Below are 24,600 nucleotides of genomic sequence, written 5' to 3'. Positions count from 1 at the left end.
TAGTCAGGCTGGACAACAACGAGGGAGACTTTAACTACAAACACATTCCAACGATTCCTGTGTGGCTGTAGTGTTGGATTGCAGTTTGCTATTATTATTACCATTATAACAGAAACTGATGGAAAGAGACTACAACTTTTGGGGGAAACTGGCCTCATTTAGTCATTTAGACTTCATGTGGCTCGATTATAAGTCATAAAGAGCATATGGAGTGTTTCTAGGGAAGAATTTAATAAAGCAAGCTCTTCTCGTTTTTTAAATTTCCCGCCTTTACTACACCGGATACGGAAACCGCATCTTATAAGGCCATTAATCCGGTTACCAGTAGAAATATGGCGCGCTACTGTCAGTGTCTCATTGGCCGAAAGTCATTTCTAGAGCGAAGGTAAAACACACAGGTCCGTTGCCGTGGAAAACAGAAATGTCCTCGTTTTTCACTTTCGCTCCGATGTCTTTAAACAGGGTGACAAATTCATCTTCATGTACTACAGGGTGTCCCAGAATTATTTTCCCTCGCACAATGGATTATGTCTACACAAAAGAATTCTATTGTGCATGGGAAAACCTTTCTGGGCCACCCTGTAGAGTTTCGTGAGTTTCCTCATCGATGATTTTGACAGGACCCCAGCTGGTGCCATCTGAGCTAAAAAAGTGGAACTACGCAATAGCATTCCGCGAAGATGACGTTACTGCAGCTGCTGCCCTCTATTTCCCCATCTCTGAATTACAGGCAATGTCGGACAAACATGCGGTTTCGTAATGGCTTCAGGCTTTCTAACTTGGGCAGTTAGATTCAATCTGGCACATGTCCGAGGGTTGGAAATACTACATAATTGTTCTGAATATTTCTCATTCTGACTCTATGGTATCATTCATGCTAAAAACAATGCAGGGTCAAAGATAATTGACTTTGAAATAAGCTCAAATGCGTAGAAATAAGTGTCGATGTCCGACTGTCACGTGACTAAAACGTCATCAATATCTTATGCAAATGACCTTGTGAGCTATAAATAGTAACTTCGCGGAATGCTATTACTTAAAATTAAAAAAATTCCCCAGTTTTGGGTGGAAATTCCCCCCTTTTTAGAGGGGGGGGGGGGGGACGAGTTATTCCATGAACCCCAAACATGGCACTGACAACTGTAAGATCACAGCTTATCGTTATCCAAACTTACTTACATACCAATACCCTTACCCTACATACAGTGCAAATTCTCGCGGCATTACTCCATGGGGACGTTTTATGTGCATCCTATGTAGTATGAATGGCCAACGGCAGGGGAGCCAGGAAAAATTCCTTGTATTACAAGATTGTCTTCCCATTTTCGCAATTTTTATACAATAATAATTGTCCTGCCCTTCTCTCTACATTTCAGAAGTAATGAAAAATGAGTATTGAGATAATAGATGTGGATGGACCAGAGGGTGAAAAAGTAGATGACATCTCTGCCCGTCTTATAAAATGGAAAAAAAGTGTGGATGCACCAACCTTGCTCAGTTTAGAAGAAAATCTTCAGCTCAAAACTTTCTTGGAAGAAATTGTGAATTGTCTCAATGCGAGTGTGAGTACTGGTAGATTCACACATGACATAGACATATGTTTCTCAATCTCAGAATACGTGAACAATAAATGGTCATATGGCGATGCTATTGATAAAAAATACATGTAATAAGGATGAATGAGTGTGGATCCATTCATTCTACTATTCTAGCCACAGAAACAAGTAAGAATATGTGCATCAACAACTTGTTTTCTTTGATTTCAAAAGGTTCCATTTCCTTATATGAACCTATTTTATACTTCAGGAATTGTTGGATGAAATTCCGCCCTACCTCCCAAAGTTTGCAGCTCTGCTGCATGCATTAAGTCCAATTCCAAGGGAAAAAGTCTGCTTTGACATTGGATTGTTGCATGAGCCCATTCTCAGATGCTTTGTGACATTGAGCCAGCTTTCTCTTAACAAACCGCAAGTCAAGCGGATAAAGAAATGGGCAACAGTAAGTCTAACAGAACTCGAGTGAATGTGTTTTGAAGGTTGTCAGTGAAACTCATGAAAGTGTTTTAGGAGCCAGAGGGAGTCCATAATGGGGAGGTTGCATACCAGTTCGATTCCGTCTCCTACACTTATCTTCATTCTCTATCTTAAGCTGCATGTCATTTTCTTACAGTGTTCATTACGGAAGCTTTGTCTTTCCTACGAAGGGAGGCCACAACCATTGCTAGCTGGTTCTATTGGATTCACCTCTGATCGTGTTGATGAAGCTCTCCAGAATTCGGTGAGTCCTTAACCTCTCGTTTCTTCAATAAAGGGCCAACATGGAAAAACATGATAAATCATCCATATATTAGAAATGTTGAACATCGAGAAATTATGGGGTGTTTGAATATGACTCCATTCATCGAAAATTGGTCTTGTGAGAACAAAGTCACAACCAGAAGGCTGGAACAAGAACTTTCCAGATATATATGTGTATGTATCCCCATCTCAACATACTTTGCATCAGCTTGTATCTTAATGGATTGGTCAATCAGATATCCAAGTTTGAGACTCAAAAGCAAAATAGATGTTTCTTGTTTTGGAATTTACCAGTGATTGCAGACTCCTTTGTTAAAAATAGAATATACAGAATATTTTCAGAACAACTTCGTTACTATTTTAAAACTTCGAAGTGTCCATTTCAGTACCTCGTCCATCTCCGTACTGAACAACCTGAGCATGAGAAGTTGAACCCTGCCCTCATTCCTAACTTGAGCGAAGTCATAAGGCTCGATCTTGACTGTGGAAATTCTACTGCTATTGAACCAGTCCTGAAGCTGTTGAAGTGTTATCCAGGAACAAAAGAATCGGAGCAAGTATTCAAGATGATTACACAGGAAATCTATGACAGAGGTTAGCCATCAGATAAAGAATTTTACTCTACAGTTACAAAAGAGATGCATTCTAATCTCCAAACTAATGGCCTTTATCAGTCAGAGCAAATGAAGAGTTATATTGGATTCCTAACGGTTTCCTCTATCATTTAATTTTAATTATCATAGGTGGGAAGAATATCCTTACTGCAGATGGAGCTGAAATATTATGGAAAAATCACACTCCTAGTCTTGAGAGGGAGGTTTTACGTATTGCAGCCGCATGGAGAAACCAGTGCCAAAAACCTACAGAAAGAATGCAAGTCATTAAAAGTTCGTTTTTGGTAAGTATAAATGCTATTGTTGTAACATTGTCATGAATCAGACCAAAGATGTGGATGCTTTTCATGACATTAATGGCTGTCTGATGGCATGAAAGAATAGAAGGGAAAAGAATATAATTTGTTGAATGAAACAACGTCTGGTTTGTGACATCGATTTCCTGAAACTGGCCTGTGTCAGACTCTGAATTGGCCTCTCTTTTTTTAATCACCTCCATGTCTTAACTGTTTCAGCCTGAGGTCAGTGCAAGAAATCATGACATCTATGTCACATTGATGTCAATTTTACAAACTCTTGTCCTGAAGACTCATTGCCATAGTGAGACAGTACATTTGTTAGCAAGTGTCCATGCCTGCATTCGAGAATTCCTCGATACTCACAAATGTGCCAAGGTGAGTTGCACTTTTGTTTCTGCGAAAACACATTTATTGCTCGGATGAATAAGTGCTGCAAGGTTTTTGAGGAAGAAATAGATTATTTTAGCATGATGTTCTTTTTAAACATTTTCTACATGTAGTAAAGCCTCTGCCAACAAAAGCAAATTTTAGCAATATGCCTTGTAATAATATTGTTGCTTGTCTGTTGGGGTCATCACAGCTGCCTGCAACAAAAATCAATCATTGCTGCTTCAATATGCGATGAATATCGAACCTGTTTTATATTATTGCAGATCACTGCGACAAGCAACAAGCATTTCCAGAAATCATTATTCAGTTTACCACTGTCGGTGTGACTGGGTGATATAAACATGATCAGTTATGACGAAATTACTGAATTCCCATTTTCAGTCCACCTTGGCCTTGTATCCCTTGAAGTGGCAGCCTCTAGCTAATTTCTTGACCATTGACTTAGGAGGTGAGTTCTCTTTAATTCCACAGATGATCAATGTACGTGTCTTCCTGTTGCCTAGTGATATTGTCATCCTATAAGTCCCAGTGAAGGAAACATACATGTATGTACAAACTCAGTTAATGATTGTAAAGCACCTCTATAAAAAAACTGACAATTTTGATGGTACATGTACATATACAGTACAAAAGGAAAAACGAAATGGCTATATTCAGCTTGGAATACCAGTGGTGACTGGTATATTTACCTACCGTACATGTACTACAGAATGAGTCGGCCCAGGACATGCATTGAACATTCTCCACTTGTTTTCTAATAGTATACATGTATGCTGAAATCTTTTCACTGTATCTAACCCAAGCTATTACCTTGGATCTTTGGCATCTTTGGATCTTTGACATCGGTATCTTTTAATTTCAGCTCTGGCCATTTCAATGCAGTGCCAGATTATTGTAGCCACATGCCAGATTTTGGAGAGCTATTGCTTGGATGTCCTGACTTGTGAGGATGCTAGGCTTTTAGCGCTGCAACATCATCGTTTCTACAGTCAGCTGATTAGACTTCTTCTCCATGTTCCAGCAAAGGTGAGTTCACCTTTCCTGTGACTTTTAGTAATATCTAGTCATGACATCCCCTGCTTTCTGCTCATGCCCGCCAAGGTCCGTGTCTCCCTTGTCATCTTTATGCATTCAGCCTATCTTTTCAGAACCTTCCGGACTGCTTGAAGGTGTTATCTTGGTTTATATGTGCACATAGAAGACAAAGAATGGCTGCTGATGAAAAGGTAATCTTTTAGAATACATCTTTTCACCTATGCCCATTCGAAGTGGATGCAATCAATCACACCTTGGGCTTGAGAGTGTAGGGTTATAGACAAATAAACAAGCTGATAGACGTCAACTTTTGTACCAAATGAAAAGTGAATGACTCGATAACATACATAACTTGGGTCATCCTTAAAATATGTTAGTCCCCAAAATCACAAGAAAGGCATTTGATTTGTGTTTTATCTTTTTGGCCATATCGGTATCAAGCACTTCAAACTACCTTTCAGGATGCCCTGCAGAAATTTTCCACTGAATTGAGGGTGTTGAGAAGTAAATCACATCTTCAGATTGGCGATGTGGAGTTCGCCATGCTATCCATCCAGGGTCAAGAAAATATTCAAGAAATTGTGAAAATGCTTCTAGTCTTCTTCCTGGTATCATCAAAAGGGAGCCAGAAATGTACAAGAGCGATACTATCCTTGGTAGGTTCAGATGTTGGCTGTAACTAGGTCTCATTGACACAGAAAACTGGCATTAGGGCCTCATTGCCTATAGTAATTGATGCAGCTGGCTACCACCACACAATAAGGACCGGAATTGTCTGTTTGGATGTACTAGCCCAGGCTCGAGGAACCATATCACCATATGTCATAACGTAGAGAACAATTTAATTTTGTTGGATGAGGGTATGAAAGCCATGCATGGTCTCATGTCCCTGTTGTCTAATGCCAGTTGCAGGGCCAGCCAAATATCCCAATTTATTGATAACTGATTTGGAGTTTTTGCTATTATTTCAGATATGTGAAAGCCAGTCTGAAGAAGATCGACAGAGATTTCTCCTGGAGATGTCTAGAATATTTGTGTTTGATATGAACGCCTATTTTTTTTGTCAACGGATTCTTGAAAATAATTTCGACTAGGAATGGATATGCATTAAAGTAAACTCTCAAGCAAGAAGACAAAAAGAAGTTGAGAGTGCGTTGTGGCCTTACATGTATGTTCCTCAAGGACAAACTGCCATAAGGGACAAAGTCCAAAAGCAATGCAGGAGAGCATTTGTTAATTTGAGGTCTTTTTTGCCAATGCGTCTTTTGCAGCGGGCAAGGGGGGGAGTGTAAAATACGATTTGGACATTTTAAAAGCCGTAAAATGTCACTGATCGCATTGTTAGACATTTCATTAATCTCATTCATTATTCTGTAAACTGAAGACAAAATTTATACAAATAAATAAAGTGCCTTAATTGCAATAAATTGTTTTCTCACTTTTTTATTAAGTGGTTGAGATTGACAACTCGAACACACTTTTATGATGAACACAGAAAGGGAGACTCCAGACATGATTTCAACCCATTTCGTGCAGTGTAGGTTACTGTATCTCGATCCTTTTGTATAAGTAGCGCGTTCGATTTCTAGCTCCACGCTTCGGTAAGCACCGGATATTCGGTCTTGAGGCGCATGCCCAGTATGAAACGAGCCCGAACGCTCTGACGTGTGGCGCCAGGCACCATTCAAATGTGGCGCCACACGTCGGAGCGTTCGGCTCGATTCATACTCGATACCGGGCATGCGCTTCAAGGCCCGAGATCTGGTGCTTACCGAAGCATGGCGCTAGGTCATGCAGATAGGAAAATTAGTGTAAGGTCAGCAAAGTTAGAGTGGCAATGCATAAGGATGTCCCGGGACAGATTTGTCAACCACATCAGTTCAAAATTCCCGCCAAACCTTGTGCTCGGTTTTGCGCGTCGTTCCAGCCGTTGCTATTCCGTATTTTATCCCAAACCGATTAATTTGGATTGTTGTCATTGGCATAAGCGACACAGTTCGATTTTTCACAGTTTTGTCAATTTGTTGATATTTTCGGTGGAATTGTCAATATAACACCGTTTTTAATTCATTATCTGCTTCACACAGGACCAAGGCACGTTTAAGATTCCAGGGGTAGGTTATTGCTGTGCCATAGTCATGGAATGGATGCCTGGCAGCTGGCTATGTCACTGATAGACTGACTGTTACTAGTATGGTAGTGACTAGTGTAAGTGTAGCCTAGCTATGTGACTGTCATTGATGTCTAAAGTCAGGTAGCCGCCTTATACTAGCCGTATAGGCCTAGACCATGAGAGTTGAGACTGTATGCGAAAATAAATTTCGGCCATTTTGAAAAGTCCTTTCACAGGCAGCGTAAGTTTACTGTGACTAAAAGTCATGTTTTATTTCAAAACATCACCAAATCTAAAGCATTCAAAATACAAATATCCAAAATGGCCAAAATATATTTTTGCAGGTTGTCTATTGATTATTTATAGACCCTTTTACACCAGGCGGATGAAGCCACTGCGGACTCAAAGGAACCTAAATAGTGACACGACGAACAAAAGATCATATGGTGTGCTCCCATGGGGTCAAATATGTTGGTAAAAAAGAAGTATTTGTTCGATATGCATTATCCCCACTTTCTTCCGTGATATCAACTGTGTTTTGTATATTCCATGCATAAAACATTTACAGTTTACCTTGACTCACTGCCTCAGTTTCATGTTATTTCAGTCATGTCAGTGGTGATTTTTCGACTTGCTAAAGGGGTTTATTTTTACGCATTTATTGAGCCAACTCGACCACACTCAGTGTCTTAAAACTTGACATTTCTTTGACTGTGACCTATCCTGGGCCAGCTTTAATTCTTGAGTTGTGATCAATCTGATTTTGTCCAGATACCAATGCCCACCAAACTTTTATTTATACATGTTGTGACCAGACACGACTCTTGCCACTGGTTTGCCTTGGAGTTTAGTTTTTGGCATTTTTCGCGTCGGGATACCGTTTTATACCAAAATAAATTTTGTCAGTCATATCACTGCCCATCCTGACAACATCAGGCCTATTCACTCAATACGTATACATATAGTAACTCCCTCATGCATGAGGAGGAGTCATGTTGTACTGCAGTAGGGCCTGTTTGCAAGAGGATGATGATCATCACTCCCAGTCTGGTAGTGGAAGTCCAGTACTGACTGGTTTTAATAAGTAAAAAAAGTAGTGAAGCTCCCAAAATAGCCTGTTCTTAACTGCAAAATGTTAACAATAACATTTTGTGTGGGTAAGACCTGCTGGTAAGACTAAGAGAGATGAATGCAGGGAAAGGGATACATGTACACCATGGACCAAAGTAAACTCTTGAATTCTCCACGTAGTGGGTATGAAATGTGTTATTACATTGTACATCACAAGGTGTATAAAGTGTCAACATTTTTAAAAATGACACTCCCCTGTTAATTCACATGGCATTGCTGTATTGGTGTTGACAGCATTCATTCAGATTCACAATGTATTGTGGTAATATAATATACAGTGCCTGTATTGCGATGACTTAAAATGTCCTTCATGTATTCTTAGTTGTGGTGATGGTTATCAGTGAAAGGTTGGCATGAAAACGCCTAACTGCTTGGGTGGGTGGCCGTTAGGGATTGGTCATATTATTCTTGAATAGCACTAGCAGTAAAGATGGAGAGTATGAGAGATATCACAGTCAGACAGAACCTCATCCAGGCTCCTTGTTGCTTGTGTAGCTAATATCCCAGTACTTCTTGGAACTTGGTGGGTCAAATAGACAGAACCTGTTCTTCTTGCTAAATGAGATCACAGAGAGCATAGCCTAAAAAATTGCAGCACATTGTATTCATTCTTTAATGAAATTCTGTGTAGTATCTGCATGTTTACACTACACTATTAATGTTGTTTATCAGACCAGAGCCTTTCATTCGACCTTGGTTCACGGGCATGACTGGGTGATCCAAATCTAAACAAGAGTGCTTTTATTTTAATAGCTCTGTCCAGCCAATGAGCCATATCCAAGTATGGTTCACCATCACAGTGTACAGAGAGCTAAAGTTGCTGCAATCAATACCTGTTAGCTTGCACCAGTTTACATGTACATGTATTATGAGTTCTTGGTTCTACTATAATCATGATATTTGCATAATTACACATATGTACTGTATAACGTGATTGATTCCTGATCAAACATTTAAGGAATTGATGCTGAACTGAAGGAGGTATTACTGCCTCGGTTTTGGCTTGAATTTTAAGTTCCACCTTTGCGATGTTTGGTGAGACAGCGAATACCTCCAGTTCGGTATCAATATCAATATCTGTCCAGTTCCTTGGCAAAGTACTGAGAGTGAAGTTGTAACTTTGGTGTTCCTTCATTTTAGCATTTTGACAACCGGCCGCGTTGCATGAATGATTTAAAACTGTGTTTTTTCAAGACCATTTGATTTTGCAATCATCTGTAATACATGTATTATAGGCTGATCCAATTTACATATTAGCCCTCTAAATAGGCCTTATCTTCTGTAATGTTGAAGGTGAACATGGAGTTATCTATTCCACTGGTCATGGAGACCATGGTATCATGGGGGGTTGTAAGGAAATTTCCTCCCCAAACAATTTCATGGACCAGTGACAGTCACTGCCAGTGTTCGTTGATTGAATTTAGAAATTTACTCAAGGCACATGTATAAGTTAATAAGCATGATGACTCTCGGAATTGCACTGGTGGCCTCCTTTACCCCTGGTTGCATTGAAGGAAAACCACTCATTTCTCGCGACTCCAAAATTTAAAAAGTTCCTAAATGTTTATTGTGAATCTAAGATTTTGAAGTTTTTGATGAAGGAAGACCTTTTCTATTATCTAGCATGTCTGGACATACAATATTTATGGAATGTACTTGCTCGCACACAGCTTTGTAATGACAAGACTGTGTGTAAAAATAGTCATTGTATTGATTACCTATTGATTTCAGAGAGATATTGGATCGAATAAGGTGCAGATCAAGAAGGCTTAGTGATGGTTGCCGTGCGGGGTGATAATTGATAGAGAATTAATGTAATTTGCTCATAAATTGGTTCATGGCAGGGATGTTAGACTGCTTATAGTGGCAAGGTCTGGCACTGTCAGGGATGTGGTCAGGCTTTCTTCTTGACTGTGTTGTGTCGACATATGGCACTGACGGAGATGTGGTGAGGCTTTATTCTAGACTGTCTTGTGTCGAGTTCTACATCAGCTGTTGGGGATGAGTTTCTAAACTCCCATCGATGTACATATTCCTGACCAAATCATGCCAATCCCTTGCATCGCAGAATTATTTCTTATTTGATTACAATTAAAGAAATCGTCTTATACTCTAATTTGTACATTTCAGATTCGATTGCTGAACCAGATGAAGAATGATCGACAGCTGATTTAAATCTTCTCTTGAAACAGCCTACCTGAGGAAGTAGATGGTACACAATCCAAAAAATCGACAAAATGCTAATTATGTCATCATGTGATCTTTAATTCTGTGATTGTCTATTAGGATGCGCTTCCATAGTTTGCATGGAAGCGCGGTGGTCCTGACAGAGGACCAGACACTTGCAACGAGGGCAAATAATTTCTGTAACGGAATAGTTTTCATTGAAGAACCGATAAACATCGGGACTAAAGTATGTATCGAACTTACGAAAGTCAACGAAAGTTGTGGTTCTATTCGTATGGGAATAACTTCCAGATCTCTGCAGAGTCTCTCCAAAGGAAAATTACCGAAATTCATTTTCCCAGATTTGCTTCGTGAAAGAGGATGCTGGGTGCATGCGTTGCCGGAGAAATATTCAGAAACTGGGAATCGTGTGATGCTCCATCTTGATTCACAAGGTCAGCTGCATTATTTCATCAATAATGAACATAAAGGGATCTTCCTGTGTGACCTGCCCACTAGTGGCGGGCTCTGGGCTGTCTTCGATATCTACGGCAACACTAAGGCAATTCGGCTTGTTTCACCTGGTAAGTATTGCATTTTGTCTGCAAATAAGTCGGATGCGGATCTCATCCATTAGCGTAATAGGGAGGGCACCCTTGAGAAAGGGGAGCACTCTGTCAGGCTTGAGGTTCAAAACAAAACACCAAATGACACCAAATCATGACTTTTTCTCTCACGTGTATAGTGTTTGCTATTTAATAACCACTTTGCACTTGGTCTCACACCTTTAGATTATGGTACATTGAATGACACATCGACCGTTATTGCTATGGAAATGCATGTGTGACTTTTGTTGTTTTTAAGTTCATAGGTTTGGTTTCTTCGTCATTTCAGATGAAGCGCCGGTAGAGATACTTGCCCGTGGACCTGATGCCATGCAGGCCTACCATAAGGCATGCGAATCCGGCACAAGGCCGGAGTTCCGTACTCGCCTTATGCTCCTTGGGCAGGACCGGGTGGGCAAAACAAGTTTGAAAAAGGCATTGACTGGACAAAGGTAAGTCTATTGATTATAGCTTCCAAGGGCTCTCTGCAAGACCTTGGCTAATTCCTTGCTGGGATTCCCAGAAACTGTCACCTATTGGTGTTCTTACCATTGCATTGGTAAAATACCAATTAGAGCTGTTCAAAACTTCGAGGGATCGCTTCACAACATTATTAGTCAGGTGCTCTCAGGGGCCATCTGATTGAAAATGGTGCCGGGGGTGTACCGTTATACTGGTTCGAGAAGGATATTGACCAGATAAACTAATATATCATATTATTGATATTTGAGATGCTGTTTTCGATTGCTTCTCTAAAAATAGAAAATAAAGGAAAAGGTCACGATGTTTACCAGCCTTGATATTTTATCATGGATCAAAAATAGTTTGATATTTAGACTCCAATACGTTCAGAATTGACCACGAATACATCCCATGGGTTTTTAAAATGCCCTCTGCCCTTTTGAAATCCTTGAGACACCCATTAAACATCCCTTTTTCGTTTGTCTTTTCAGTCACAATACAACTGAGATGGAGACAGATGGCATCGACCTCTCAGAGTCCTGCAGCTTCAACATGATGGACCGCAAAGCTTGGAGACTTGCTAATCAACAGCCATGCCACAGGGATTATACCTACATCACCAACAGCCCAAGGTCAACAGGTGGGTCAGCTTTTAAAGGGTGTCGTTTACTGCATCACAATCAATCTCTTGTAATTTATGCTTATTGCATTTTGGTATCATCTTTATACATCTGGAGTACCGCAAGCATGAGTCCCATCCCAAAACTATAGCAATCAGTCAAGGTTTATTTTAATTCATTATGCTAGCTTCCGACCCTGCAGTCATAAACCAAACCTGTATGCATGCATACATTGAGCACGCATTGCTGGTCTCAGTTTGACCCGTATATCATTATTGGTTTGATGCATGGTAAACAAATCCATGTGATTGATTCATTGTAATGGGTTTGACATGTCTACGCAATCGGGTATGAAAAATCCATGCAGTTTATGTGTGCCAATAAAGATGATGGATGTTCAGCCTTTAGCGATTGTCAATGTGAATAAGGCTGGACAGAGATTTATTCCAAAGTAAACAAGAGTTTTATTGGTGATTCAATACCAATACAATCAACAAACTTTCTAATAGCTTTCCACATTTCAGATGATATCAAGTGACACAGTTCTTTTGTGTAGAATTTGGGGCAAATATGACCTAGATGTACCTCGTGATTTTCTAAATAATGCGCTAAATTTGAACAGTTGGAAGGCATTTTTACCCAGTCCTAGAAAATGGGCTGACAGATGGCTTTGTGAAATAGTGCATTCTGAAATGTTTTTGGGTTGCATGATTTCTGACATGTTCAGTTAGTGTTTGAATTGGTTTTCAGTGTCTATGAATCATAGAAATTGTGGTAATGAGGTTACTTGTCACAATGTCAATAATGAAAATAATATTCATTGTCTCATCTATTTGTAGTGTAGTATGTTGAGTGCCAAGCTTATGTGACATACACCATCCTGTCCATCTGGTTGAACAGTTGTTTAGTGAATACAGTGGGGCTTTAAAAACAATGTATCAAGCTGCTCAACTTTTTCTCCAGGTCAGAATGGTCAAGGAAATAGTTCCACTGAAGAATACAATGAAGCGCTGGCAGAAAATATAATACAGGAACTCTTATATCATTGGAGGCTGAGAAAGAGCAGTGAAAACGAAAAGGTACGCCATAGTTCTTGTCACTTGTCACTTGTCACTTGCACAGCTTACAAGACAGATTTGACCCTTCAAATGACATCATGGTTGAATTACAACTCCATTCTCTAAAACTCACAGCAACTAAGGCCGCTTCATGAAAAAATGGCAAGGCATGTATACTGGCCTAAAATGGCTTGGAAAAGTTGTCAGTATTTTGCCTCAAAGTGATCATTCTTTGTCATGTTTTGTTTGATTGTGGCAAAGTAAAAAATTTGAGTGCCGTTTTTCGTGAGAAGGACTAGTTGAGTTGCTTTCATTTGCAGTGATTTACTTTGTTGGTGGTAGGCGTTACCCTTTACTGGTGGTTCCCTGTTTATCTTTTGTAACACAGCCTCCCACTACCTTACTTTTCTTTTCAGACAATAGCTGATTTTGAATATGAGGTGGAATCGTCCAATATTTATCATGAACTGCTGACAGGTGCCTCTGAGGATGTAACTAGAATGGTTAACTGGAAACTAAAAGAGTTCTGGCACAAGCTCATGGACAAGCCAGAACAAGAGAACACCGACAAGCAAGTCACGCTCGATATCTGGGATTTCTCGGGGAATTCTGTGTACTATACAACTCATCAGGTAAGATTATCCCAGTCATTGAGAGTCAGTACGTAACAGATAACTGGAACATAATGAGTTCGAGTGAAGGCTTTGTGGTTAATACAAAAACAATGGATTCCCAATGGTACCCAATCAGTGACTGGCCACTCTGCCCTGACCAAATATGCCATAAAATGCATTTTGATCTGCCATTTAGTTTTGTGTAGTACCTAGAAGTATGCCAAATTATGAGATCATGAGTCAAAGACTCAGTGAGTTATTTTCCGCCAAAGTCTGGGGGGATTTTAAAACCAATTATTGTGTAGGAAATACAGAAAATATCATGTTGCCATGACACCACAGGTGTTCAAATTGCTGGTCTACTGCTCCTTAGTGTAGAGCATGTCCATGTATAGGCAGTCTCTTATTGCCCAATAACAAAACTTCATCAATAGATATTTGACAGGAATTGATTACTGTGGCAATGATATTTGTTTAAGACTGGGTAACTAGAGCCAAACTGCCAGATTATTGGATAGCGCAAGGGGATTGTTGTCTAAAATTGATTAATGATATGATGTGTGTAAAGCAATTGGTGTGTTTACAAAGGCCTTGAGAGAAGTCATATGAAATATCATCAGATTTATTACATTAGCCTTGCGACCCAGACTTCGATGTGGGATCAGATACTGGCTGTGGAAGGTTTTTAACTCTGTCACTATCATATCATTCTGAACTTCGTGTAGATCAGAGACGTCCCTCTTAATCAAGAATTTTGAAAAATCTATGATGGTCCTCAGGTTTTAGTCGCCCTCTGTTTTGTTTCTGACAGGCATAGGCTCTGCACCTGGCAATCAATTTTCCAATGATAAAAGTGATGAAATGTAATCGATCAGCTATATCTGAAATGGTATTGGAAATCATCCTTGTTGTTGGCATTTTTCAATTATTTGATATAAAGGCTATGTGTATCATGGCTGATATGGATATTTGAAAACAACATCACCTGAGGCAGTTTGACGTACAATGTAAGATAATAAGCGTTTGAATTGTTTTGTCTGTCAATATATTTAGTACAGTGATCTTGACATCTCCTGATAGGGTTGAAATATATTCTGGATCAATGATGTTTTCTCCACACCCTATCTAACACCGTCATGATCCTCTTGATAATGTGTTACTCCATTGTACATAGGACTTTAAATATTGTTAATGAGTCTCTTTGAAGTGTTTGGCACTGACTTCGCCTCCCAGAACCCTACCTCTTTTGACTTGGCAAGGCTGTTTTCGTTTACCTTCAAGCTCACTTAACAACACCCATTTCAGATCAACCTCTCATACTGTGAATCTTGGTGGTAAAGATGCTTCATATGAGGCTAAGCTCGATTAGACATGACAATATAATGCTAACGTAGCTCTTGATTGCCTGGTGATCATGGTGATCACACATGGCTGCCTTATATACACCTCATTGATTCTCGTTGTCATGGGAACTTTTAATTGAAAATTGACCGATTCATCATCACCCGTCATCTCGGCCAGACAGAGGTTTGCTAGTGGCTCAGGTTACACAGGGCGAATAATTCAGGCGGTGCAACATTAAAGGCCGAGAGCGATGGCAGAAATGGATGTTTGGTTTCAGTGATGCACTAAGGGGGAACAAGACAAGTTGTATCATATGAACAGTTCATGCATGTTCTCAGTTCCATATCCATAAACCTGAAATTGCAGCTGGTATTTACAAGATATTCGATGGGTCTTGATGATTTTTGAGACAGGGTTAGAGTGCCAGGGACCTTATCTGTGGCCAAATTAGCATAGACAGGGGAGAAATGGGTGTAAACAGCGCTTTTTTCAGTGAAAATCTTTGAAAGTAACCTAGGAAAGCCAGAAGTGGAAATATACCTAATTCAAAACTGATCATGAATAACTTTTTTGAAATCAACCCCTTCCGAAAATCCTAGTTTTGCCTATGAGCCGAGAAGCCACCTACCATGCCTTCACTGACCATGGCTGAGACCAACACTATCGGGGAAGAGGCTCCTTTTCCCTAAAATATCAAATCATTTACTCCAAAGATCTGATATCGGTATTGTTTTTCCATTTCAGGTTTTCCTGACACCTCGAGCTGTCTACATCATAGTCTTCAATCTGTGCCACGACCTCGATGGACTCGTAAAAAGCCACTCGTCAACTGAAGGGCAGGTCAGTATACATGGTATATGAGCTTGACCTGTCTGGAATTATCTTTAGGGTCGTTCGTATACAGTAGACAGGGTGATGTTTGCAACTGTTTCATTTTCCGCTTTTTAAATCATTTTGCAGGGTGAAAGTTATGATGGGGAATTAACGAACCTGGAGATGCTTCATTTCTGGATTCACCTCATCTACTTGCATACTTCTCATAACACGAAAGATAGCATCGACAACACGGGGCTCTCTCCGCCGATCTTTATTGTTGGGACACACAGACATGGACTACACCAGGAAGACAGTATGCAACTAAAAATGGTATGTATATGAAAAAAGATATCGTCGCGCTCCTAAACAAATTGCCTATCTCATTTTTCCATGTTTTGAGAAAAAGAAAAAAGAACTTGCTCAAACTGCCTGTGCCAGGGAAATTTGCCTAACTCAGAATCTGAGTTTCAATGTATAATGTATTCAATGTATTAATCATTTGTCTATTTCAGGCTGAGATGAAATTCAAGGCAATTACGGATAGCCTGTGGGGTAAACCATACCAGAAACATATCGTGCCTACATTTTACGCTGTGGAGAATTCTATAGACCAAGGGGAGGATGTACAGGTCAGAACCTAAGTGTGAACATGATTTTGTTGTTGTGGAAGATCTAGGCTTGGCACGCTTGCTTGTGTTTATGGTCCCTTCAACTTCAAAGGGAAACCTTGGTCTGTGTTGATGCTGTAGAAAAGGTTGAAAACATTGTTCTAGGATTCAACTTTGATTAATGTCTGTGAATGAGTGGACTTCTTAGCAATGGATTTTTTCTAGATGATATTTTTCAGTATGTTGATCCCAAATGAAAAGATGAAATGCTACTGAATAGAACAGCAATATCGTTTTGTTGATACTTTCAGGTTGCAAACCTTCGTCAACACATTCAGGAAGTTGCTCACCATGAGTCCTATATGGGTGAGCAGATCCCGGTGAGATGGCTAAACTTTGAGAGTGCAGTCAGTGATTTGGTGCAAGATGGAACCTCATTTGCTTCAATTGACCAGGTAAACACTGAGTCTAAAGCTGGTCATGCACCAGCATTTTTTTGAATGAACAGCTTTACAGGTCTTTTAAAAACAAGAGAATACTTTTGTATATTGCTCCAAATTAAACAAAATACTGTCAATGCTGAAAATACTTTCCGTCTTGTTTTAGAAATTTTCATTTGCAGACTTTTATACCTATAGACCGATCAGTGTTCAAAGTCACAATAGATTTCAATGTCTGTGGTAGATCTGTCTACCATTAATTGATTATTTACAATGATTTCATGGACATTTCAGATGAGTGTGGTTGCAAAACATGAGGGCATCACCTCGGATGAGGAGCTTCGGACGATGTTAGAGTTCTACCATGACCTTGGGGTGATCATTTACTTTGGGAGGAAAGGACAACTGGACAACACGTTATGTAATACTGTGATATTAAATCCTCAGTGGTTGGTGGATCGATTCAGAGAGGTCATTACATTTCATGGAGCAGATCAATCAGTAAGAAATGTCTTGCAGCTACTTGCGTTCGATTTTTGTTGCAGCTATCAGTTGATAAAAATCGCTGGTCTGGAAAATTCTTCAACCCAAATCTGAGTATGTGTAAGTGCATGTCATGAGTGTTGCACAGGAATATAAAAAGTGGTGTGCTCTAAACAATGTAGAATGTGATATCAAAGTAGGCCTATTAATCATTTTAAAACATGTTTATCATACTTTTGATGGCATATTTTTTTATTTGCAGAGGGGGCCAGTTTCTGAGTTCTGGCAACGTCTTGATGCATGTGGCATCATGGATGAGCAGGTGATCAACCGTATTTGTCGCGACATTCCTGATCAGAAACCATCACTGCTGGGTCTCATGGAGAAGTTTGACCTTCTCTGTGATCGTCTTCCGCCGAGAAATGTAAGTACGGAGAGTGGAACTGAGAATCAGCTGTGTTGTGGTATTAATGTGGTATTAATGGGTTCAAGTAAAAGCAAGTCCTACAACCGATTCAGTTGGTCTGATTTGGGTAATTAAACTGCTCCAAGAGCACAAAAGAGAACGGAGACCTTTACATATTTATGCAACACTAGTTCTATTAATAAGGTAGTACACAGTACATGTATTTTATTATTTCCCCATACAGATAAGTCAACTCGAAGCTGAAAACCTTGTCAAGAGTTACTATGTGCCTTCAAGATTAAAACCGTGCCTGAACAATATCCACTTATTTATACCGTCCAAACAAGATGTAATGTTTTACTTAGAATTCAGTGGATTCCTGCCAGGTAAGTCACATACAGCTTCATCAGTCTGGCTTTTTTGTCTGATACCCAGATCGTATCAGTGGCTGTTTGTTCTCTTATGAGGCTCACGGCAGTAACGTTGGCGTGAAGTCCTAATCTAATATTGTAAACGAAATCTATAAGGAGATAATGCTCAGTTGAGGTAATGGGTGATATGAATAAAGACTAGCAAATGCTTTTATCTAAATCTCCATGTACATTTACACTAGGCCTTTCTGTACAATACTGAAGTAAAAGCATTTACTAGTCTTTATTCATATCACCCAATGATGGCATTTATCTCTTGATTCCGATTGAGCTACTGGGCCCTGACCTACTGCTACTGCATGTTAGAGTGTATTTACTTCCTGTGACACGTTGAATGTTGAAATAGCTGCCCTCTGATGTTAAGTTTCTTCATTTAAAATCGCCACAATGCTACAGCTGTAAAGTATCAATTCATTTTGTAGATGGTCTCTTCCAACGGATCTTGACTCGAGCCATACGTTGGTCCCAGGAGAATGATGGACGTGATCCAAGGTTATATTATCGGAAAGCAAGGCTCTTTCTGGACCAGGAGCATGATTTTATCATAGAAATGGAACATATGAAATTGGCAAGAATAAGGGTAACTTTTTTACTTGGCACTTCTAGCACTTTGTATTTATCTGGGATGAAATTCTGCACTTAATGTTGACATGGTGTTGCATCATCAACGATGTCAACTGTTTGCATGGTTCCAAGATGCCTTTGGAGATGCTGTCCTTGTTTCAGTTCAGACACCAGGGTAACTGTTTTGCCCCTTGCAGTCTGATGTCAATCCTGGCAATGTTATGTTAACACATCCACTAGCTGCAGGATATATTCTTGTTTCAATATTCATAGAATAAGCTGGGTGTGGTTTTTATCTTTATGCCAATATCTACACATTCGTATCTGATATTCTGTAGGTGACTGTGATCCGTGTAGCTGAGCTCTCAGATAGTGACGACACATCTGTTGACACAGCAATTGACCGCCAGCTTCCACCACCTGATGCAACCGCCTGTGCTAGAGTGCGTAACTTCTTGGATAGCTACCTGTCTGATCTGCGGGAAATGTGGATGAGACGAATCTCGTACAAAGTCGGAGTGCAATGTCACTGTGATAGAGCCTGTCAGCGACATCATCAACCGGGCTGTCAGGAGCAAATGTGTCTTCACTTTCTCAACCTAGATGAATGTCTTACAAATAAAGTAAGTGTCTCTTTTATAAAGTCTGTAGAAAAGTCTCGGTTCATTTTTACAAAGGGATAAGAAAAGTAAAATAAAGCAATCAAGTGATGTTATGAGGCAATTTTAAAGGAGAGTTTTAAATGTTTCAGTCAGTTTCAGAATGATTGCCTTCATACCTTGTTCAATCAACATCCGCATGTATTTCATTTGTCCCATTTTTGTTTCAGATTGTCTGCTGTGAACATCGGAGGATAAGAACATCGCCTTACAGGAAATGGTTTCCTGCGCCAGTCCCTGTTGGTAGGTATTTCATATTATCCCTTTATCACCATGCGAATCTTGTGGTAAGGATGAAATGTTAAAGTTTTGCTGTTGTCTGTCTTATTGGTCATCATAAAGGGGGTTCTTGGCGCATGGTCCGGATGGCCTGAACTGATCCCTCCAGGCTGCTAGTTCTGGGCATTGATGCAATAGTGGGTCATCTCTGATATGCTAATATGGTTTCTTTCCAGTGCGGAATGGCCCAGTGCTGCCAGACACCGTCATAAATGACAATGAAGATAACATGATTTCGAACATAGAAGCCCAAAAAGGTTCCCAGTTGCCAGGCTGGGTCAAGAGTGCTGCTAAACTGCTGAATGGAGGATCTGAAGGCCAGGATTGGACTGCCCTGGCAAAGAAGTTAGGTAAGAGAAAGATGCACTGCATGGGAGGTCAGTGGCATAAAATGGTTGGGAGCTCGTGGGTTCGCCGTTCGTTAGGATCGCAGCTCTTTCGTCTCAGTGTCCTTGAGCAAGATATGTTGACTTACTTAGCTTTCTCCTTCAAATTACATGTAAAACGGAGATTCCTGGTACCTGGTGCCCCCGGCCTACCAGGAAAACAATATGGTCCTGCCATAAGGACTTGAAATGACCACTGACTTCAGGAGGCGTGAACCCCTCGGGATTCTTTCTCACATAGTAGATACAGATGAAGGAGAAAAAACTTGGTAATCGTTTCAGGTTACAAGAAGAACAAGATCGATAAATTCAATGATGATCTGAACCCTGGCCTGGCTCTCATTGCTGACTGGATCATTAGCAGTGGGAATACAGCCTTATCAGTCGATATGATGGTATCGTATCTAGAACAGCTGCATAGAGAGGATATTGTGGACATTATACAGAAGGGGCGAGGTAGGTGTGGTTGGAACAGCCCCAGGCTCTACCAGGTCGTGTTTGGTAACACTCATATCTCATGATGTGCGTCCTCTCGATTTTTGCCTGAGAACGGAAAAATTAAGCATGGTGAGGGAACATCCTCAGGGTCTATCTTTAATATCTTTAGTGAACACTTTTACCTTCAGCTTGTCTGGCAGTGGTTGAGCTAGTAACTACCTTGTCGATTGCAAGGTGAAACATCCACCAACAATTGTGCCCTTCCTGGGTTAAATTCCATTTTTATTTTTGGTGGCATCAGAGTATACTGAGAGTGTCCCTAACTTGATGATTGATATTGCTCTTACAGAGGCTGAGGTTGATCCCCCACAGGTGTTCATCAGCTATCAGTGGGACTCGCAGGATGAGGTGCGTCCTTTGAGGGACCGGCTGGAGAAGGCTGGCTTCACGTGCTGGATGGACATAGGCCAGATGGGAGGAGGAGATCAGCTGCATGCCAAGATAGACGAGGGAATTAGGAACTCAAAGGTGAGACTGTTTTGGATGTACTGTAGTTTGAGTAGCACAGTGGCATACTGTTTGAGGTTTCTCGTATATATTCCATGGATTGTGGCTGGAAATCTAGTCTGGTCACTGCTGAGTCAGGTCGCAGATCAGACTCAAGTTAGTGATGTATGAGCAGTATCCCGATACTAAAGAGTACATGTACCTATCTCTGATGAGACCTAGAATAGTGACAGTCGTTGTGAAAGCCTTTGATACAGACCAAATCGCCGGGGTCATATTTGGCTCATCGCTAGGACTATTAATGGAGGAAAAGTAAGTAGAGGGGATGATTTTCATAACTCACAAGAAGATAGCAGAGGAATAGTTGCATAGTGGGGAGAGAAAACTTCTATTTGTTTATGATTTATTCCAGGTGGTGATTGCTTGTTTGTCCCCAAAGTACACAGTGTCACACTACTGCAGTCGGGAGCTGAGCCTTGCAGACATCACACGGAAACCTATCATACCTGTCATGTATGATAAGGTTCCCTGGCCGCCACCAGGGGGAATGGCACTCATGTTCTCACAGCTCGTCTACATTGATATGAAAGGTATGTACATCAATATTTTCAAAGAAAGAAGATTAGTCAGCATCTGCTGCGGGAGTCAGATCTACACATTCAGGCTCATTATTTCATATAGTGTTTAAAATTTCAGTTGAGCACCGACCAAGTGATACTTATATTTATGGTATTTTCCATCGTATTATTTTACTTATTTGTTGTCTTCTCTCAGGTGTTGGTGGCCATGGCGGTTCAGGAATACACGCAGATACGCAAGAAAAATATGCAGAAATTATACAACAGGTTTCGAAATATGCCGTTCCTGATATATCGAGAACAGATCAGTCTGGCTCACTGACCGAATCGAAGAACAGTAACCATTCCCAGAGTTCCCTGCAAAGTGGCTCGCAGTTAAGCACCGGAGGATCGCGTGATCATCAGGTTATTAATGACTTTTTTCATGATCGTGTGACACCGCCACCTAGACGGCGAGCGTCACGGCAAAGTGAACATTCGTTACAGCGGCCAAATCAAGTGGAACAGGTTCATGTCACTAAGTGTGCTGTATGTTGTATGCTGTGATTGTGGTTCATAGGGCCTTGGATACATCTACATGTAAGCTACACATGGACACCTTTGTAGCCAGCAAAATGACTTGTCCTTCAGTTGATGTGTGACCTGTGGAGAGGGACATGCAACTCTTGACAAAATGTGAATGTGAACTCTTTGTAGAGTGGGCCTTACAAACACTTGTGATTTATAGCCTGTGTTTTCATCTTCATATGGGCAAATTTCTCATCAGTTAGATTTTGTTCAGGCCTAAAGCACTCTGTAGACAAGTCATTTAAGTTGCTGTCTCTGTGCTCCACCCTCTCAGTCCTGATCTCAGTCCAGAGACCTGCCAGTGTCGTGTCAATACCTTAACTGCAGTATTTTACATGTTAGCTAGCTATCATATCATTCGAACACAGGTGTCTAAAGTAGTGGTGATGTTTACCATGTAATGATCCACAGGTTCCTTTGTTCTTGTAACTGTGATAAATATGTAGCATTGAATCTCCTAATCCGTCCTATACATGTGGCTAGTGTAAAAAGCTAAGTGTCAGATTGCTGACTGAGGTGAGGCAGAAATTGTCACCTCTAAAATTGTTAACTTTTGGAATGGACTAGTTACATGGAACCCAGGGTTTCTTTCTGCCAGGGGAGGGGGACAGGGTTCAAGTCCCCTCCTTCGTTGAGCATGATTTGGCCCAGAGTGATTCCATCTGGAACTACCGTACATGGTAAATCCATACATGTCGAGTGTATTTTTTTATGTTGGTGAGATTGCCAATTTTGTGAAACTTGTTTTATAATGTTTCTCAAGTACATGTATGTTGTTAAGAATTTAATGATCAAACAATATCATATGTTATTATTCTAAATGCGTCTTAAAAATTGGGTCACAGCACAAAGAATTGAGTTTAGTGTGCAATTTTGATGTGATGCACAACCATTGCTGAGTCTTGTTGTACACCTTATATTGGCATGTTTGATACCCCTTGTTCCACAGTACTTAACGTCTGTATTCATGAGAGGGAGGTGGGTCACATACCTTAAGCATGTTACAATGTGTCGCCCCTACACAGCGAATGTGTAAAATGTTAGTCAAACTCAAGGAATAGATATTTAACAAGTGGTACTTTTGGCTTGTCACTGAGTTTTATATGTGCATGAATGATGAGACTTTCTTTGCACTGAAAGTCTAAATCTACTGCTGAAAAATTGTAAATATTTGACAGATTTGTTGGACCTGTAGTCATTGTTTGATGAACTACAAGATACTCACAAGTGGGGAAGGTTAGACATGGTTTTAACAACTATAACTAAAGTTGGCAACCAAGTTAATGTAGAAATAAAGTGATATTGGGTGTTAGTGTTAACAACAGTTGTTAGTGTTACTAGAACACTAACTTAGGGTTTATGACTACTGGGTGTTATTTTGGCAAAAACGCTAATAATTTTTCATTGGCCACTAACACTTGCCTAGTGGCATTAAACTGATATGTCTTTCATGGTGTTCAGAGCCATTTTTTCCTTGCATTTCTAATTATTGATGGTGGACACTTACAGTAGTGGGGTATGATTCCAAGCAGTGTTTGAGAGTGAAGAGATGTGTAAATAAAAATTGTAAAAATGTGACCCGCTCTACCAAAACTAGGCGCTTGTCGCATCTGAACTTGACAGGTTGATACGGACTTGTTGTTCATTTCGCTATTGTAGACCTTTTGTTGAATGTGACCAAATCAGTTTGTAATAGATTTTTCACAAAAGGTCAACAATAGGGAAATGAACAACAAGTCCGTATCAACCTGTCAAGTTCAGATGCGACAAGCGCCTAGTTTTGGTAGAGCGAGTCACAAATGTAGACCTGTCTTCAGTTATGAGATTTATGGAGGAGTTTTAATGGCTGATGATGATGTTGTTTAGATTTTCAATAATCGTGGGTGAAGTCACGTTCTGGGAACATCAAGTTTATTTTAAATAAAATCTTGTATAAACATCTGGGTATATTTTACATTCATGTAACTTACATATGTTTACTTGATCATGATCATGATCTGTCGTTATGGAAACCTTCATAATAATAGCATTTTATAAATGATTGAAAATTGGTGCTCTATGAAAACGGTAAAATGGACCAGAAACAATTGATATATTTGACAAAATTGTAATTTATTCAATGAAATTTATCACAGGATATTAAGAATAATTTAGGAGTTCAATGAATTAGGAAAACATTATAAGTGGTTGTTTAACTGTTAGTTATTATGTATGGCTGTAAACCAGGAAATAGTTGTGGCACAATATTTTTGCAGCATTTTAATTTTGTCGATCAAGAAATGTAAGAAAAAGATATTAAAGTGCAATCATTTCCTAGTTTAAAGTAGTGTACAAGATTTCTGCACTTTCAATGTACAAAGGTTCTTTGTAGCACAGAAATAAAAGGCTATGATTTAAAAGAATTACTTTCTTGGCATTTTTAGCTCAGCTGACAAAGTCAGCAGAGCTAGTCAAATAGCTATTAAAATGGTGTCCGTCCTTCCATCCATCTATCCATCCTTCCATCCACTCGTGGACAAATTGGGCATTTTGTAGGTACTTCAAATCTGGCCGTTGGGTAGAACAGCCCAAGACATGTCATTCAACAGAACAGAACAGAATGTGTTGTCACATTCTCTTAAGTCGGTTGCCCAGTAGGGCAGTTTGATTTTTCTTCATGGGTACATTGAGGTAGAATCTACCAAAGGGAG

The 24,600-nt window shown here is 40.0% G+C and overlaps 2 protein-coding genes across 7 annotated transcripts; both read left to right on the top strand.

Annotated features, from left to right (window-relative positions):
- The first annotated feature begins 334 nt into the window (after positions 1 to 334).
- Positions 335 to 6,062, top strand: LOC135486316 (uncharacterized). Of its 4 annotated transcripts, none has more exons than XM_064769018.1 (12): positions 335 to 385; positions 1,377 to 1,562; positions 1,807 to 1,998; positions 2,170 to 2,277; positions 2,684 to 2,891; positions 3,041 to 3,195; positions 3,427 to 3,585; positions 3,982 to 4,048; positions 4,463 to 4,626; positions 4,749 to 4,826; positions 5,097 to 5,291; positions 5,607 to 6,062. In XM_064769018.1, the coding sequence occupies exons 2-12, from the start codon at positions 1,389 to 1,391 to the stop codon at positions 5,727 to 5,729; spliced, it is 1,623 nt and encodes a 540-aa protein (XP_064625088.1). In that variant the 5' UTR covers positions 335 to 385; positions 1,377 to 1,388; the 3' UTR covers positions 5,730 to 6,062. The 4 variants fall into 4 exon arrangements, with proteins under 4 accessions (XP_064625088.1, XP_064625086.1, XP_064625085.1 ...); XM_064769016.1 differs by lacking the exon at positions 335 to 385 and adding an exon at positions 509 to 591; XM_064769015.1 differs by lacking the exon at positions 335 to 385 and adding an exon at positions 650 to 815.
- Positions 6,063 to 6,628: 566 nt separating this feature from the next.
- LOC135486079 (uncharacterized) lies at positions 6,629 to 24,280 on the top strand. 3 transcript variants are annotated; one of them, XM_064768584.1, is made up of 21 exons: positions 6,629 to 6,749; positions 10,072 to 10,629; positions 10,940 to 11,102; positions 11,604 to 11,752; positions 12,696 to 12,811; positions 13,207 to 13,422; positions 15,493 to 15,588; positions 15,709 to 15,894; positions 16,077 to 16,193; positions 16,484 to 16,627; positions 16,907 to 17,113; positions 17,358 to 17,519; positions 17,746 to 17,887; positions 18,355 to 18,512; positions 18,835 to 19,119; positions 19,326 to 19,398; positions 19,611 to 19,784; positions 20,103 to 20,276; positions 20,608 to 20,786; positions 21,178 to 21,355; positions 21,540 to 24,280. In XM_064768584.1, exons 2-21 carry the CDS (start codon positions 10,167 to 10,169, stop codon positions 21,887 to 21,889), a joined length of 3,732 nt encoding a protein of 1,243 aa, XP_064624654.1. In that variant the 5' UTR covers positions 6,629 to 6,749; positions 10,072 to 10,166; the 3' UTR covers positions 21,890 to 24,280. The 3 variants fall into 3 exon arrangements, with proteins under 3 accessions (XP_064624654.1, XP_064624651.1, XP_064624653.1); XM_064768581.1 differs by having other exon boundaries at positions 10,010 to 10,629; XM_064768583.1 differs by lacking the exon at positions 6,629 to 6,749 and adding an exon at positions 9,733 to 9,827 and having other exon boundaries at positions 10,010 to 10,629.
- The last annotated feature ends 320 nt before the right edge of the window (positions 24,281 to 24,600 follow it).

This window comes from Lineus longissimus, chromosome 4 (genome assembly GCF_910592395.1).
Source record: "Lineus longissimus chromosome 4, tnLinLong1.2, whole genome shotgun sequence".
Classification (NCBI taxonomy): domain Eukaryota; kingdom Metazoa; phylum Nemertea; class Pilidiophora; order Heteronemertea; family Lineidae; genus Lineus; species Lineus longissimus.
This window is presented reverse-complemented; position numbering and strand designations above follow the sequence as displayed.

Coding starts and splice junctions, on each gene's coding strand:
- LOC135486079 (XM_064768584.1), top strand. CDS start 10,167: ATGCGCTTCCATAGTTTGCATGGAAGCGCGGTGGTCCTGACAGAGGAC. Junction 18,513..18,834: donor TGAAATTGGCAAGAATAAGG/GTAACTTTTTTA, acceptor GATATTCTGTAG/GTGACTGTGATCCGTGTAGC. Junction 19,785..20,102: donor TGCCCTGGCAAAGAAGTTAG/GTAAGAGAAAGA, acceptor TAATCGTTTCAG/GTTACAAGAAGAACAAGATC.
- LOC135486316 (XM_064769018.1), top strand. CDS start 1,389: ATGAGTATTGAGATAATAGATGTGGATGGACCAGAGGGTGAAAAAGTA. Junction 4,627..4,748: donor TTCTCCATGTTCCAGCAAAG/GTGAGTTCACCT, acceptor CTATCTTTTCAG/AACCTTCCGGACTGCTTGAA. Junction 5,292..5,606: donor CAAGAGCGATACTATCCTTG/GTAGGTTCAGAT, acceptor CTATTATTTCAG/ATATGTGAAAGCCAGTCTGA.